Here is a 15,751-nt window from a genome sequence, read left to right as displayed (position 1 = left end):
TTACAAGAAAAATCGATCCCTTTGTATCTTTTCAACATATTGTAAACAGTAACCTTTTCTATGTGATTGCTATGATAAAAATCATCCCTCCTCTATTTGTTTCTTTGTTTTAATGAGACAGATTTGATATAATTTTGATGATACTCTTCATTATCTCTGTGTTCGGTGTTTCTCCGGATCGATGCAGACTTGATAGTATTCAGGCGATAAGCCTCATCGTTCCTTTATTTGATGTTTCTCTGGATTGATGCAGGCTTGATAGTAATAAGGCGATAAGCCTCATCATTTCTGTATTTGATGTTTCTCTGGATAGATGCAGACTTGATAGTTCAGGCAGTAAGCTTCATCATTTCTGTATCGTTTTAAAACTCGGCGTTTGTTTTGGTTATATCAGTCTTTGGCCATCAGTTTAAGAACATCCTTGTTTTTATTGTAGTTCTCTTTCTTTTTGCCAGCAATCCGTTTAGCTCAACTTCTACATCTTTCCTTCTCCTTAAGTTTCTTCTTTTGTACTGGTGATACCATTTCAATAAAATATTTTCTAGTGGAAATACACATTATTTAAATCACGCGTTGAGTAGCAAGGACAAAAAATTAAACTAATTATAAAATTTTCAGGTATTTTTCTAGTTTTAATTAAAAGATTAAAAAAGATTAAAAAGATGAAAACTTTATAAATTCTGAACTGAAAACTAAAATATAAAAAAAATGAATTTCATTGGTATGGAAATACACATTGAATCCCGCGTTGGGTAATTAGATCCTACCAAAAAAATAAAACTAATTTCAAAATTTTAAGGTATTTTTATAGTTTGAATTAGAAGATTCAAATTAATGCTCAGATGATTCAGAAGATTCAAAAAATGGTACAATTTTTGCAGTTTACATAATAACTTTAGCAATCCTGAACTGAGAAAAAAAATAAAATAAAACCTTCTTGTCGTAAGATAAACGTGTATAAATATTGCTTTCACTTATAGCTTCATATACGGTTATACAAGAAAATCAACCCCGTTCTATCTCTTCAACATATTGTAAACAGTAACCTTTTCAATGTGACTATAACAACTTTCTATTCGTTCTTTATTATAATTAACAAATTTACTATCAAGACTTATATGTAACTTATTTTTCATAAGTCGCTGATGGTACAATCGTAAGCAAACTAGTTGTTAGGATAGCTGGCATTCATCAAGATTGGCAATAAAAATGCAGCTTTTAGTGGAATTTAAAAAAGGTTTTTAATTTAATTAAATTTTGCTTTTTAATTAAAAAGGCACTACAAATTTTAATTTCCGTTCGAATGAGCCCTCTCGAGACATTCTAGGACCACTGAGTCGATACGCTCACCCCTGGGGAAAAGAAAAACAAACAAGTAAACACGCACCCATGATTTTTCTTCTGGCAAAAAATACAAAATTCCACGTTTTTGCACATAGGACCTTGAAACCTCTACAGTAAGGTTCTTTGATACGCTAAATCTGATGGTGTGATTTTCATTAAGATCCTATTACTTTTACATGTTCCCCCCCCCTTTTTCGAAAATAAGGCAAATTTTCTCAGGCTCGTAATTTTGATGAGTAAGACTAAACTTGACGAAACTTGTATATTTAAAACCAGCATAAAATCAGGTTCTTCTGATGAAACTATTGGTATCAAAATTCCGTTCTTTAGAGTTTCGGTTACTATTGAGCCAGGTTGTTTGTACTATACAGTTTGTTACCACAAACTGTTTGAATGAAAACTGTAACAAATCTTGGCTGCATTGATTCATGAGCCAAAAAAATGGGCCCTTTTTTTCCTCTCTGAAATGCTTGTGATTTGCAGCAGTAGACTGTGGACTGACTTTTCTGTATCTTTTTTTAAGGATAACTTCTCACTTTCTTGGTTACTTAGTTTCCCTTTCTTAGTTCCCCTTTCTCACTTTGTTAGTTTCTTAGTTTCCAGATTTGTGAACTCCTCCAACTTGAAAATTACCCACCAAAAAATACAAGCCTGAAAAAATTTGTCTGATTCTTAAAAAGGACCCCCCTTCAAAAAAAAAATAATAATAAAGCAACAGGAGGGTACAACTTTCACAAAAATGCTATCATTAAATTCAGCACATATTCTACTACACATTAACCCCAGTCCCCTAATGTGCAAATATATAGCCCATATTATTTATTTCCTAGGCCTATGCATTTTTCCATTTTTCAATATCATCACAATTTATTCAATTTATGGGTACATGGGTTGGAAAAAAGAGTGAAATATGGCAGAATGTTTGGGGAATATATAATTTGGGCTATATATTTGCATATTGCAGGGGAAGGGGTAAATTACAGCAGAATTGCAGTCGAAATGTGTTTTCGACAGTGTGAATTTTTCAGATATTATGAAGTAAGAATTGTTTTCTTAACATGTTTCCTTCTCAACCCCCAATTCTAGGCTTACACCTAAGATTAACAATCACAAAATATTTCTTTTTTTGTTCTTAAATATATTCTAAGACCACACTGGCTATACATGACATATAAAACCAAGAAAGGAAAGGATATAATATATGAAAAATATGACCAAATAGGTGAGAAAACGAGGATTTTGTCAGCCAGTAGCAGAATATGAAGACGAAAAACAAGCAAATACTTTGACAAGAATCTCTGCCCAAGTCATCCTCAGTGTTGATAAAACAAAACTAACCTTTTGAAGTGAAATGGACAAGAAAAGGAAAGATAGTGAATCAAAAACCAGCTATTTGGGAAAAAAGGGGCAGTGGAAGGGGCCAAGTTGCCCTCCTATCTTTTTGGTCACTTAAAAAGGGCACTAGAACGTTTAGTTTCTATTTAAATGAGCCCTCTTCCAATATTCTAGGACCACTGGGTCAATACGATAACCCCTGGGAAAAAAAAAACAAATAAACACGCATCTGTGATCTTTTTTCTGGCAAGAAATAGAGAACTCCAAATTTTTGCAGATAGGAGGTTGAAACCTCTGAACTGAGGTTTCTGGATATGCTGAATGAATCTTATGGTGTGGCTTACATTAAGATTCTTTAACTTTTAGGGGCTATTTTCCCCTTTTTCAAAAATCAGGCAAATATTCTTAGGCTTGTGGCCTTTGATGAGTAACACTATACTTAATAAAACTTACATATTTGGAATCAGCATAATAGGCCAATTCTTTTGATATGTCTATCAGTATCAAAATTCTGGTGTCTAAAGTTGTGGTTACTATTGAGCTGTGTTGCTCCTTACTTACAGTTTTTTCCCACAAACTGTTTGAAAATCTATCAGTTCAAAATCAGATTCTCTTGTTTTAAGACTTTCAAAAGTGCAAATGAATGCACCCTTTACATCTGTAAATAGGACAAAATATAATCTTGGAAGAATGAAAAGGTAGATATACAGTGAACATAATTTCCTAAGTGAAAAAGAAACTATTGAAAAGGGAAATAAGACTTAGTGCTTTTTATACTGATATTTGTAATATAACCAGATAGGTCAAATTGGTTGTAGTTTGGTGAAGGGGGATCCACTCCAAGAATCATTAAATTGTTTTAATTTTTATTTCCAGTATATTGATTTTCTTATTTATCAAAGAAATGCCTAATAAGTGTTGATAATGTCCTATTCCTTACGCTCCGGATTCACATACTAACCCATAAATGTAGAACTGCCTCTATGTATAATACCATGCTGACTTCTTGCTATTTTCGCTTTTCTAAATATTTCTTTTAACCAGCTCTAAAAAGAAATAAATGTGCTAAGAATTACAACTGAAACTAGTTGTATTTCACACAACGCCAGTGCTAATTGTGGAATGTTTATCTATGTATCAGCATGCTGTACAAAATGTCTGCTGAGAATAGAATAGGTGAATTTAATTAAAAAACTTGTCCAATACTTGAACACAACAAGAATACTTGTCCAGTGCAATTGGTGAATTCTCTTTCATTTATTTCTGGCTGGTTTTTTTATTCAGTATCTTTTCTCCTCTTGTCAATTTCATTTCAAAAGGTTGGATCCTTTTTTTGAGCACTGAGGACAACTTGGCAGAGGTTCTTGTCAAAATATTTGCTTGTTTTTTTGTCTTCATATTCTGCTATTGGCTGCCAAAATCCTTGTTTTCTCACCTATTTGATTTTATTTTTCATTTATTATATCCTTTCCTTTCTTGGTTTCATACGTCTTTTTGTTCTAGCATGTATCCTTCAGAAGAGCTGCTGCTTTAGACCTTTAACATTAAATTTGATTGGGTACTTGTCTGTTATAGCACCTATGTATAAAGAAGCTAAGTAGAACCAGTTTCTTTCAGCTTAGCATGAGACAAACAAAGACAAGTGACAGAATAGATGGTAAGTATATAATTTGGATTATATATTTGCACATTAGGGAGAGGGGTGGTAGTGAAGTATTTGGACAGTGTGAAGTTAGAAAACAATTCTTACTTCATAATATGCAGAATAATTGTACCTAACACATTTTGCATGCAGACCCATTATACTTAACCCCCCACCCCCTCAGGTGCAAATATATAGCTCAAATTTGTTTCTAAAGTGTTGTATTTTCATCATATTTTGTGATATTTCATTAGGGTTAGTCAAAGATCAGTTCATTGCATACAGATTGCAACCTCAATGAAAACTGGGTCTACTTAGCTTCTATATACATGGGCATTATAACAGACAAGTACATTTGATTGTTTTTAACCAATGGCTTTTAAATATTTGATTTCAAAAATTGATTTGTAATCATTTAGTATATAGCTAATTGGAAAATCTACCATAAATGAGGCTCTAGACTGATTTCCGGAATTTTCCTTCCCCTGGCCTAACAACTTTTGGCAAAAATCTAAAATACCAGATTATTCAGATAGCTAAGAAAAAATACCTCTAAAATCAGAACTTCACCCTTCAATCCCACTTCAATATTAGGGGAGAGAGGGACAAAACCTCACAGGGGCAACTCTGTATATTTGAGCTCTTGTCTAAAGTTTTTGAGCTAATCCATTCAAAAAATTCTCACTAGATGCCCTTCCCTTCATGTAATGCATGTTCTGTGCAAGTTTTAAATTTTAGATAAAAGAGACAACCAAGAAAAGAGGAAATGAAGTTTTTATATGCTTGCTGGAAATCCTGAGACATGTAGTCTTTGTCAAATATTTTTCTACGTTGTTGTAGCTATTGGGCTGTAAGTTAGCACAATCACACAAGGTATATCCCTGCTATTTCCATGGCAATTTTCATCAGCAAATATCAAGCCATTATCTATGAAAAAATAAATTTTCTAAATGGCATCAACATGGGGCAAATCTGGACACTTTTCATTGTGTCCAGTATTACCCTGTACTGACAGAAGTTTTTTGTGGGTTAGAACATGAAGCTATATGTAGCTGGAGGCAGAAAATTGGTAAAATTGATGGTGTTCCTGTTGTGTTATAGAGGACCTAAAGTGATATATTTTTGGCCATCAAAGGCCTTACAGCCTAGCCTATTTAAACACAATTATTCAACATAACAATTTTTTTCTTATATCAAATTTGTCCAAGATTAATTCTGCCTGTTACTAAGATACTTTGTTCAAACTTTAAAACATCCAGTGTTCAAGATTGGACAACATTTTCTATGATTGCAACATCGAACTTGCCTATAGACCTAACTCCTCAAAGCATCAGACCATGTCCACAGGCAAAAATGCAAGTGGGTCTGCACAAAAACTGTAGAAAAGGCAAAAGTAGAATTCTGACAGAAACACAAGAAAAAAGGGCACTAAAAGCAGAGAGTGGGCTAAAGCTTGCTAAGAAATAGGAAAAGTTGCTAAAAAAAATTCAAAGGTTTTATTCATTGCTCACAAAACTAGAGGCAGCATTTCAGACCTAGATATGCAGCTCAATAACAAGTTGGATTATAAGTCTTTACATTGTGGATATAATCAGAGAGTTTGAGACTGATGAAGAATTATCTTGTGGAAATTTTGTGCTTGTAAGGTTTATGGCGGGGAAGAAGCAAAACTCTGCTGTTTACTATGTTGGTGAAATTGAAGAAACAAAGGGGCAGAGTAGCAAAAACAAACTACCTGTGCAAGTCAGGTGGGAAGTTTATCTTCCCTGAATGTTGAGATTGTACAGAAACTGACTTTCAAGACATTATCATGAAGCTCCCGCACTGGTTTCAGTAGGATGAACTGGGCAAAAGCCAAACCTCTTGGATTTGGCTGTGATTTGGCCAAATTTCTCATGACATAAATTTAATGTTGCATTTAACTTGTATATTATCCAAATTAATTGTTAATACTATTGGAATCAATTATTATAAGTACTATAAAGTAAGTCAAAAAGATATTATGAACCGTTTTAATCCATAGTCAGAATTCAACCACTGTAATATTTACAACACTTGCTTATATACTACAAATTCATTCCTTCTTCACTCGGCGTGCACTCTTCTGTGACGTCAGCCCATGCGACTGGTCACATAAGCCATTAATTGGTACATTTGAGTTCAGCCCATTGGAAAGGTCACATAAGCCATTAATTGGTACATAACAGTTCCTCCCTTTCCTCGGAGTTTGTAAAGCTTCAGAGGTTTGTGTTGCGGTAAACTTGGCAAGCATATTATTCGATAGCTTTGTTCCCTCTTGGATTATGATTCTTTCGCCATCGTTATTGCTGAAAAACATTTCCTTTGTCACTATAGTTGGTAGAGGGGGAGCAGGAGGAGTGTAGTCAAACATTTTTCTAAGGGACTTGCGCTGTTTCCTCTGTACAGCTGCCCCTGGATGTTTCCTTTTTTAATTCGTTGGTGTCAGAAATGGGATCTCGGTAGCCTTGTTCATGGCCAATACGGCTGGTCAGAGCTCCTTGGTGGTGCCAGATGCTTCCCCAATAGGCTCAAGTTCCGGAAGGTCCTCAAGGTTCTCGTAAAAACCCTCAGCAATGCCAATAAGCTTAGCAAATGTCTAGTCTATTTGAACGTCCCTGTCTTCCAACAGGATGATTTCCGCATCGTCTACCATCTAAAAAAGATTAATATTAACGTACATATTTACATACAGAGCAACGCCTGCTACTTAGAGGCGCGAGAGGGCGTCCACCCTCTTGTGAGTCCGGAATACCTTTGGGGAACTCTTCAGAGTTCCCTTGTGAGTCCGGAATACCCCTTGATGAACTGAGAATAATAATTGGTCATTCCAAGGAAGGTTCTCAGTGCTTTCTTGGTGGCTGGGCACTGGAATGATTTGATTGCTTATACTTTATTTAGTACTGGACTGATTGCACCTTCCCCATCTGTGTGTCCAAATATTCTAGTTTGGTATAACCAAACCCACTTTTCCTGGTATTGATTTTTAGGTTCGCCTTGTTCAGACGTTTTAATACTTCACTCAGGTGTCTACGGTGCTCTGCTAAAGTGTTGCTGAAAAGTATTATGTCATCAAAGTATGCTCGAGCCTTTGGGTATTCTCTCAATACTTCGTCAATCATCTGCTGGAAAGTCGCTGGTGCGCCTTTCAGCCCAAATGGCATTACACGGAACTGGTAATGACCAAATGGAGTCGAAAATGCAGTTTTCTCGACCAAAATACTTGCCATCTTGACTTGCCAGTATCCTTTTCGGCAGTCTATTATCGAGAAGAACTGGGCAGTCCAGAAGTTTTCCAATATTTGATCAATGCGCGGCATGGGATAGGCTTCGAATTTAGTTATAGCATTTACTTGCCTATAGTCAATGCAAAACCTCCATTTGCCATCCTTTTTTTTTCACGAAAACTACAGGGGATGACCATTCGCTATGTGAAAGTTTGATAATGCCATCTTGTAACATTTTTTTCATTTCTTGTTTCAGCACTTCCCTCTGAGACTGTGGCACATGATAAGGTGGAACTCAAATGGGATGATGGGTTCAGTGTGTATTTTGTGTCTTACATTTGTAGTCCCGAGGCTTGTTGACAGAACTTCTGTCTGGGCCATGATGTTCTTTAGGATTTCTTCCCTCATCTTGTGTGGCAAGGCAGAGTTTATATTCGGCATTACTTCATGTTCCTCTTTTTCTTAGGTTTGAATGGCAACTGTGTTTCTTCTTCTTCATCAACTGTTGCAACAAAAACTTCATTGCTATCTTTCTCATCTCTTTCCTCAAACTTCCTTAGGAGGTTAATGTAATAGATTACTTTCTTTTTCTTGAGCCTCCAAGGTCTATTTCATAGTCGACTGGCGAAATAATACGCAGCACCTGGAATGGTCCTTGCCAACGGACATTAAGTTTATTACTTCCTTCTGGTAATAAAAGTAGAACTTGGTCACCGATAGACCAGGTCCTTGGCTTCATTGCTCAATTGTAGTACCGCTTCATTTTTGCTGCCTTAGATGCTTTTGTTTCTATGGCAAAATCGCATATTTCCGATAATAGAACGCGCATCTGTCGAATATATTCTGCAATTATTATTGGGTCTTCCCCCGTCTTATCTTCCCACTCTTCTTGCATTGGGTTCAGGATCCCGTCCGTATAGTATCTCGAATGGGCTATACCCTCGACATGGATGCGTTGTTTCTCGACATGCAAATAGTGGGAAGGGTATAAACTTGTGCCAGGTGTTAGTTGATGTTCCTACGTATTTGCGAAGCATGGATATTAGAGTCCCGTTGAACCTTTCAGTTTATCCATCCGTCTCTGAGTGGTATGGACTTGTCCTTATTGGTTTTATATTCAATATCTGGTACCATACCACTTCTTCAAGACAGAAGACAAGAACTGAGTTCCTTGATCTGTCAAGATTCCGTAGCAAATTCCATAACACGAGATGAACTTGACAACTTCATCTGCAATAACAGGTGATTTTGTTGACTGCAGTGGTATAGCTTCAGGATATATAGATCCATAGTCAGTAATAACTAAAAGCCACTGATGACCTGCAAAGCTTTTAGGTAGGGGTCCAACTATATCTGTGGCAATTCTTGAGAATGGCTTAATTATGGTGGGAAAAGGCCTAAGGGGTACCTTTTCCTTTGGTTTGCGACTGGCGGTCATTTGACAAGCTGTGCATGACTTGATGTAACTACTGATATCCTTGTAAATTCTGGGCCACCAAAATTCTGGGTTGCTATGTTACTGTCTAATTCCAGATTTCCAGCTTGGGTTATTGTGTCTGAAATCAGTCCCTTGTTGGTGGGGTGAGACTTATCTGTGGCAGACAAATGAGGCAGGGTAGTGAGCTTGAAACACCTTGCGGGTTTTTCACTGATGACATGTTGCAGGGGTCAGAATCATGCAGAGGCACAGTCAGTGCTTTATGGAACTCTGGTTCTGAGCTGGGACCACTATGATTCTTTGATGATCTCTGCCTGGGTTGACATTGTGTTGCCACAAAGGCTTCTTTTGTTTCTGCTTTGGGTAGATCCTGGACATTAATCAGCAGCACATTCTCCTTGAATCTTGGAAAATTTCTTCCCAGTAAAATGTTTTGGGTAATGTGGGGCAGATCCCTGCTTCAATCTGTTCTTCAAGAATTCTTCCTGTGCAATCCATAAGCTGCATTGTCAGAAGTCCAACAGCACATTCTATTTTGTGGCCTTCTGCTGTAACATACTTCAAAGTTTTCCCAGGGGTGGGGTAAACTCTTTTGACCTGTTCTAGGTTTACCATGATGAATTCACATCCTGAGCCAACCACTAAAGGTAGCATTTGCCCATTGCAGCGAGCCTTGACAATTTATCCAGGCATGGGGGGTTGATAGCTCCTCCACCAGGTTAGATGCATATACCCTTTCCCTTTTTGGCTCTTGGGTTTGGCGTTTGCCTCCCCTGCATTTCTAAGTTGTATGTGATGTTGAGTTAGGATGGTAATAGCAATGTTTTGGTGAGGGTTTGTGTGGATTGTCTTCCAGACCAGGAATCTGTTCAAGTTTGGTGAGAGGTCCATTTGTTCATGCTACCTCCTTCTTCAACAGTTGTAGACTTGTCTCAGTCATCAGCCTTTCTGATGCATTCTCCCAGGGTTTTGCACCACTCTGACTTAAAGAAAACCCTAAGGTCAGGATTAGCAGTGTAATGAACTGTTCCACTACAATATTTTCTAGGACCTGATCAAAATGACTGGTCAGGTTGGGTTCTGCTGTTCTTTGTTCCTCCACCTTCTCAAAACAGAGCCATTTTTTGGCTGTGGTAGTCAGGTAGTCCCTGTATTCTGTATAAGACTCGCCTGAGCGCTTGCTAGCATGTCAAAATCATCAGAGGAAAGTCTCACTATTGACATGGAACTTCTTGAGAATTGCTGTTGTGACCTTTTTGAAGTTGCTAGCTTTGGCAGATGGTAGGGCTGTATAAGCCTGCAGAGCCTTCCTGGGCAGGTTTGCTACAAGCCTGGCCACCCACGCGGCTTGAGGTAAATTGCAGGCAGTTGCAGTTCCTGTAAAAGCTTCCAAGTAGGCCTCCACGTTGTCGCCTTCTCTCAGTGGGGCCACATAGAAGGTAGTGGCTCCAGACTCAGTGAGAGTCTAAAAGCTAATTCCTCCAAGCTCTTGGTCTTGTTTCATCTCCTTCTTCAGGTGACGTACTAGAGACAGCTGGTTTTCTTTGTTCAGCTTCCACTCTGCCATTAAAGCTTCTCCTAATGCTTTCTGCTGGTTTTCCACCAAGGCTTTTGTTGATTGAACCACTGAATGCAGGAAGGCTTCTAGCAACGACTTCCAGATGGTATGGTCCATTTTTGACATTGTTTCTAGATTTTCCCCTTCAGAATTATGCTTGGTTCTTGACCTTGAATGGTAAGGAATGAAGTCAGTCCTTGGAGCTCCTGCTTCCCTGGATTGTTTTTTTGTCTCCTTGTTGCCTGCCAGCACAAAAGGTAAAATTATATGGGCTTAGCTTATGGATGTCTAATTGCAAAGGAGCTGTTTTAGAATCCAAACCCATAAAACAAGAAAAGACCAAAAAAAAAGAACAAGAAGAGAGAGAGAGAGAAAAAAGAAGGTAGATTTCTGTTTGGAATAAACCCATAAACAGAGATCAGAAAAAAGAATGGATTTCTGTTCAGAAATAAACCCATAAACAGATATCAGAAATAAAAAAGACTTCTGTTCAGAAGTAAACCTGTAAACAGAAATTAGAACAAAACAAAAGTGAATTTCTGTTTGGAACTGAACTTGTAAACAGAAATCAAAAAAAAAAAAAAAAAAGATGGACTTCTGTTCAGAAATAAACCCATAAACAGAGATCAGAAATAAAAAATGGACTTCTGTTCAGAAGTAAAACCAAAAACAGAAATTAGAACAAAACAAAAGTAAATTTCTGTTTGGAACTGAACCTGTAAACCAAAATCAAAAATAAAAAAAAATGAAAAAATGGACTTCTGTTCAAAAGTAAACATGAAAACAGAAATTAGAACAAAACAAAAGTGAATCTCTGTTTGGAACTGAACCTGTAAACAGAGATCAGAAAAGTAAAACAAAAAAAAATAGATTTCTGTTTGGAAATAAACCATAAACAGAGATCAGAAATAGAAAAATGGACTTTTGTTTGGAAGTAAACCCATAACAGAAATTAGAATGAAAACAAAAGTGAATTTCTGTTTGGAACTGAACCCATAAACAGAAATCAGAAAAGTGAAAGAAAATTAGATTTTTTTTTTTTTTTTTTTTGGAAGTAAACCAATAAACAAGAAAAGGGATTTCTGTTCAGAAGTGAACCCAAAAACAGGAATCAGAAAAGTACAACAAAAAAAAATGAATTCTGTTTGGAAACAAACCTGTAAACAGAGATCAGAAATAGAAAAATGGACTTCTGTTTGTAAGTAAACCCATAACAGAAATTAGAATGAAAACAAAAGTGAATTTCTGATTGGAACTGAGCCTGTAAACAGAGATCAGAAAAAAATGGATTTCTGTTTGTAAGTAAACCTGTAAATAGAAATTAGATCAAAACAAAAATGAATTTCTGTTCAGAACTGAACCCATAAACAGAATCAGGAAAGTAAAACAAGAAAATAGATTTCTGTTTAGAACTGAACCCATATACAGAAATCAGAAAAATAAAACAAAATTGGATATTTTTTTTTTGTTCAGAAGTAAATCTGTAAACAAGAAAAGGGATTTCTGTTTGGAAGTGTACCCAAAAACAGGAATCAGAAAAGTAAAACAAAAAAAATGGATTTTTGTTTGGAAATAAACCTGTAAACAGAGATCAGAAATAGAAAAATCATCTGTTCAGAAGTAAACCTGTAAACAAAAATTAGACTGAAAACAAAAGTGAATATCTGATTGGAATTGAACCCATAAACAGAGATCATAAAAAAAAATAGATTTCTGATCAGAAGTAAAACCTGTAAACAAAAATTAGAACAAAACAAAAATGAATTTCTGTTTGGAACTGAACCTGTAAACAGAATCAGGAAAGTAAAACAAGAAAATGAACTTCTGTTTAGAAGTAAACCTGTAAACAAGAAAAGGGATTTCTGTTTGGAAGTGAACCCAAAAACAGGAATCAGAAAAGTAAAACAACAACAAAAAATGGATTTCTGTTTGGAAATAAACCCATAAACAGAGATCAAAAATAGAAAAATGGACTTCTGTTCAGAAGTAAACCTGTAAACAGAAATTAGAACAAAAACAAAAGTGAATTTCTGATCAGAACTGAACCTGTAAACAGAGATCAGAAAAAAAAATGAATTTCTATTTGGAAGTAAACCTATAAACAGAAATTAGAACAAAAGAAAAATGAATTTCTGTTTGGAGCTGAACCCATAAACAGAATCAGGAAAGTAAAACAAAAAAATGGACTTCTGTTCAGAACTAAACCCATAAACAGACTTGAGGAACAAAAGCAAGAAAGTGATTTCTGTTTGGAAGTGAACCCAAAAACAGAAATTAGAAACAAAAACAAGTAAGAGATTTCTATTTGGAAATAGAAACAAATGAGTGAATTTTCTGCTTGGAACTAAACACAGGAGCAGAGATTTAAAGTAGCCTTTTTTAAGAAACAGAACCTGAAAAGAAAGAGCTCACCTTGGGAACAGATCCCTCTGCTGGTCACCAGATATTATAAAGTAAGTCAAAAGGGTATTATGAACTGTTTTAATCTGTAGTCAGAATTCAACTACTATAATATTTATGAAACTTGCTTATATACTACTAATTCATTCCTTCTTTACTCAGCATGCACTCTTCTGTGATGTCAGCCTATACAACAGGTGATGTAAGCCATTAATTGGTACATTTGAATTCAGCCCATTGGAAAGGCCACATAAGCCATTAATTGGTACATAACAATAAGCATTAATTGACAAAATTCCAGAAGTACCCTATGTGTGTCCAAAATCACCCCATGGTTGGGGCAACTTTGGACACTAGAAGAGGTCATACATTTTTGGGTCTCTCCTAGGAACAACTTCATGGATGTTATTGAAGAAAATCACCAAGACAAGTGAATAATCAAGTTATATAGGCTATTTGTTTAAAAAGGAAGTTTGTATCTTTAGAAATTTGCCTTGTAGGGGTCAAAATCCTCAAAATGTATGGTTTCACCCCTCTCTTGTCTATATTTGTTTAGCTGCAAATTCAATTTTAACCTAACCTATTTTTTTAACCTTACCTACATATAGGCTATAGCCCATGTTAAATATTAACTATACAATTATTGATTGTGAATTTCATCACCATTCATTCAATTTATGGATAAACTGTTTTAATAAGACTGATGCCAACCCATATATATATAAGCCTTAGGCCTAGCCTATCCAAAATAAGAGGAAAAGGTAGCCTATCATTTTTGAGGATCTGTAAGAGACTTAAAATGAAATTAGCAATTGAAACGAATGTCAGATTTGGATTCAGGATGACATTCTGATTCTAGGCTAGGCCTACAGGTAAAATTGAGTAAATTTTTTGCAATTCATATTAGTGACTTACAAATAAAGTAAACATAAACTACAACTTGATGCCTTTTTTTATGCTCTTTCCAAATATAATAATCATTTTTTCCAAAATGAATTTCACCCCACCCATATATATACCAATTCAGGGTGTATATTTGCCCATTAGGGGGAGGGGTGGGGGTAAAGTTTAAATTTACCACTCATTTAAATCCAAAAAAGCTTTACCCCTATCCCCCCCTTATGTGCAAATATATACCCTGAATTGGTATATAATAGGGGTGGGGGTGAAATTCATTTGCAACAAAATTGATTGTTATATTTGGAAAGAGCATAAAAAAAAGGCATCAAGTGATTTTATTTGTAAGTCAATAATATGAACTGCAAAAAATTAATAGAGGAGGGAGGAAAAAACACGGGAGTTGGCAATTTGAAAAAATACCCTGAGGCTTAGACCAGGGATATTAAGATGGATCTCGTACTAGCCAATTATAAAATGTGAGTAACTTCTAAATAACCTCAAAAGATTCCTTGGAAAGGAACTTCACTTTTTTCATTTTTGTTTTAATCAGCTTCCGTTTAATTAGGCTTGCTTATATATTTTTAAAACATTAATCAGTCATCTTTCTTCTTCTTCTTGTTTTACCTTTATGAATGAACTTGGGTATGACCACTCGCCAGCCAAAGTACTTTTTCCTATTTCGTTTTTTAGTTAAAAAAGCCTGACGACTGAACTTTGATGCTTGACGAGAAATCGATTGCTTCCTTGATGATTTATTAGACCCATTATTTTTTTTTAACTAAGTAACTAGAAATGACTTTTCTGAAAAGACTGTTTTTCAAATAGTTCGTGATTATGAAATTTATATAAGAACTGACCTCGGCAATAGACCTTCTTCGTTTTTCCGCCTGAATTGTACCGTTGCGAAAAAATCAGCCATATTGTTGGCTGCTTTCTTATGCAGATATGGAACCTATAATGGGCTTTTCTGAAATTCAGGAGGCACTGGTGGGTTCATTTTGTTGATAATCTTGTTAATAGCAAGGTTGTACACCACCTGCAGTCTGGATTGAATTTTCCTGAGCTGGGGTAGTATGTTTAGCTTGTACTAAGCTATATCTGTGCCCAGCCAATCGTGCACTCCAACTTGAAAATTACAAACATTTATTAAGGTGCCAAAAAAGGCAAAAAAGTTAACAAAAGTGACACAGAAACATCTGCCAGTCTCTACAATAATACCAACATGTTTATGAACTGAGAATCTAGGTTGACTTTCCTGTTTTTAAGAAAAATTTGACCCTTACAAATTAACATTGTGAATCAGTACCAAGAAAACTTAGGCTAGATTCTGCTACAAAGGTGATGATAATTGGATGGTTTTGGGGTCAGTGCCCTTCTAGAAATTCCTCTCCGTCCAGCCAGGTTAATATTTTGTGTTCCAACTGCACAGGCATCATGTGGTAATATTTTGGTAAATTTTTCCATTCATGGAATATTGAGATAGCTAAGAAATAGACCTACATCTCCATTTAGAATTTCATGCTGAATCCAAATATAATAATCATTAACTAGTAGTTTGCTGCAAAGGATCAAATTTTATAAATTTAGTTCAAGGATATTGTCAGTTTGTTTTCTTGCTTATTAGCCAGTAGATAAAATAATTGGATGGTCTGAAATGGTATTTTCTGGTGCAAAGTGCTGGAAAATTTTCAAACTTCCTACTAAAATGTGTTTTCTTTTTCATTTGCATCTCAGATTTCTTTGTAGGAAAGCAAATAATTTGAAAATAAATATTATGCCCCCCTCCTTCGTGATACCCCTGCCCCTGACTATGTCCCTGGGCCTTGCTATTACCAATAACTAGATTTTGAATATATGAATACAAAAAAATGATTTACTTATAGAATATA

At 35.7% G+C, this 15,751-nt stretch overlaps 1 protein-coding gene across 1 annotated transcript in view; it reads right to left on the bottom strand.

Annotated features, from left to right (window-relative positions):
- The window catches only part of Ufsp2 (UFM1 specific peptidase 2), a 131,480-nt gene extending 117,027 nt beyond the window's left edge, over positions 1–14,453 (bottom strand). Inside the window, exon 1 of the mRNA XM_089108171.1 lies at positions 14,359–14,453. Within this exon, the coding sequence (XP_088964297.1) occupies positions 14,359–14,397 (39 nt within the window). The 5' untranslated portion in view covers positions 14,398–14,453. The remainder of the gene's footprint in view (positions 1–14,358) is intronic.
- Positions 14,454–15,751: the final 1,298 nt, after the last annotated feature.

Source organism: Artemia sp. Qi Xiang Cuo, chromosome 2, assembly GCF_049724085.1.
Source record: "Artemia sp. Qi Xiang Cuo chromosome 2, ASM4972408v1, whole genome shotgun sequence".
NCBI lineage: Eukaryota > Metazoa > Arthropoda > Branchiopoda > Anostraca > Artemiidae > Artemia > Artemia sp. Qi Xiang Cuo.
This window is presented reverse-complemented; position numbering and strand designations above follow the sequence as displayed.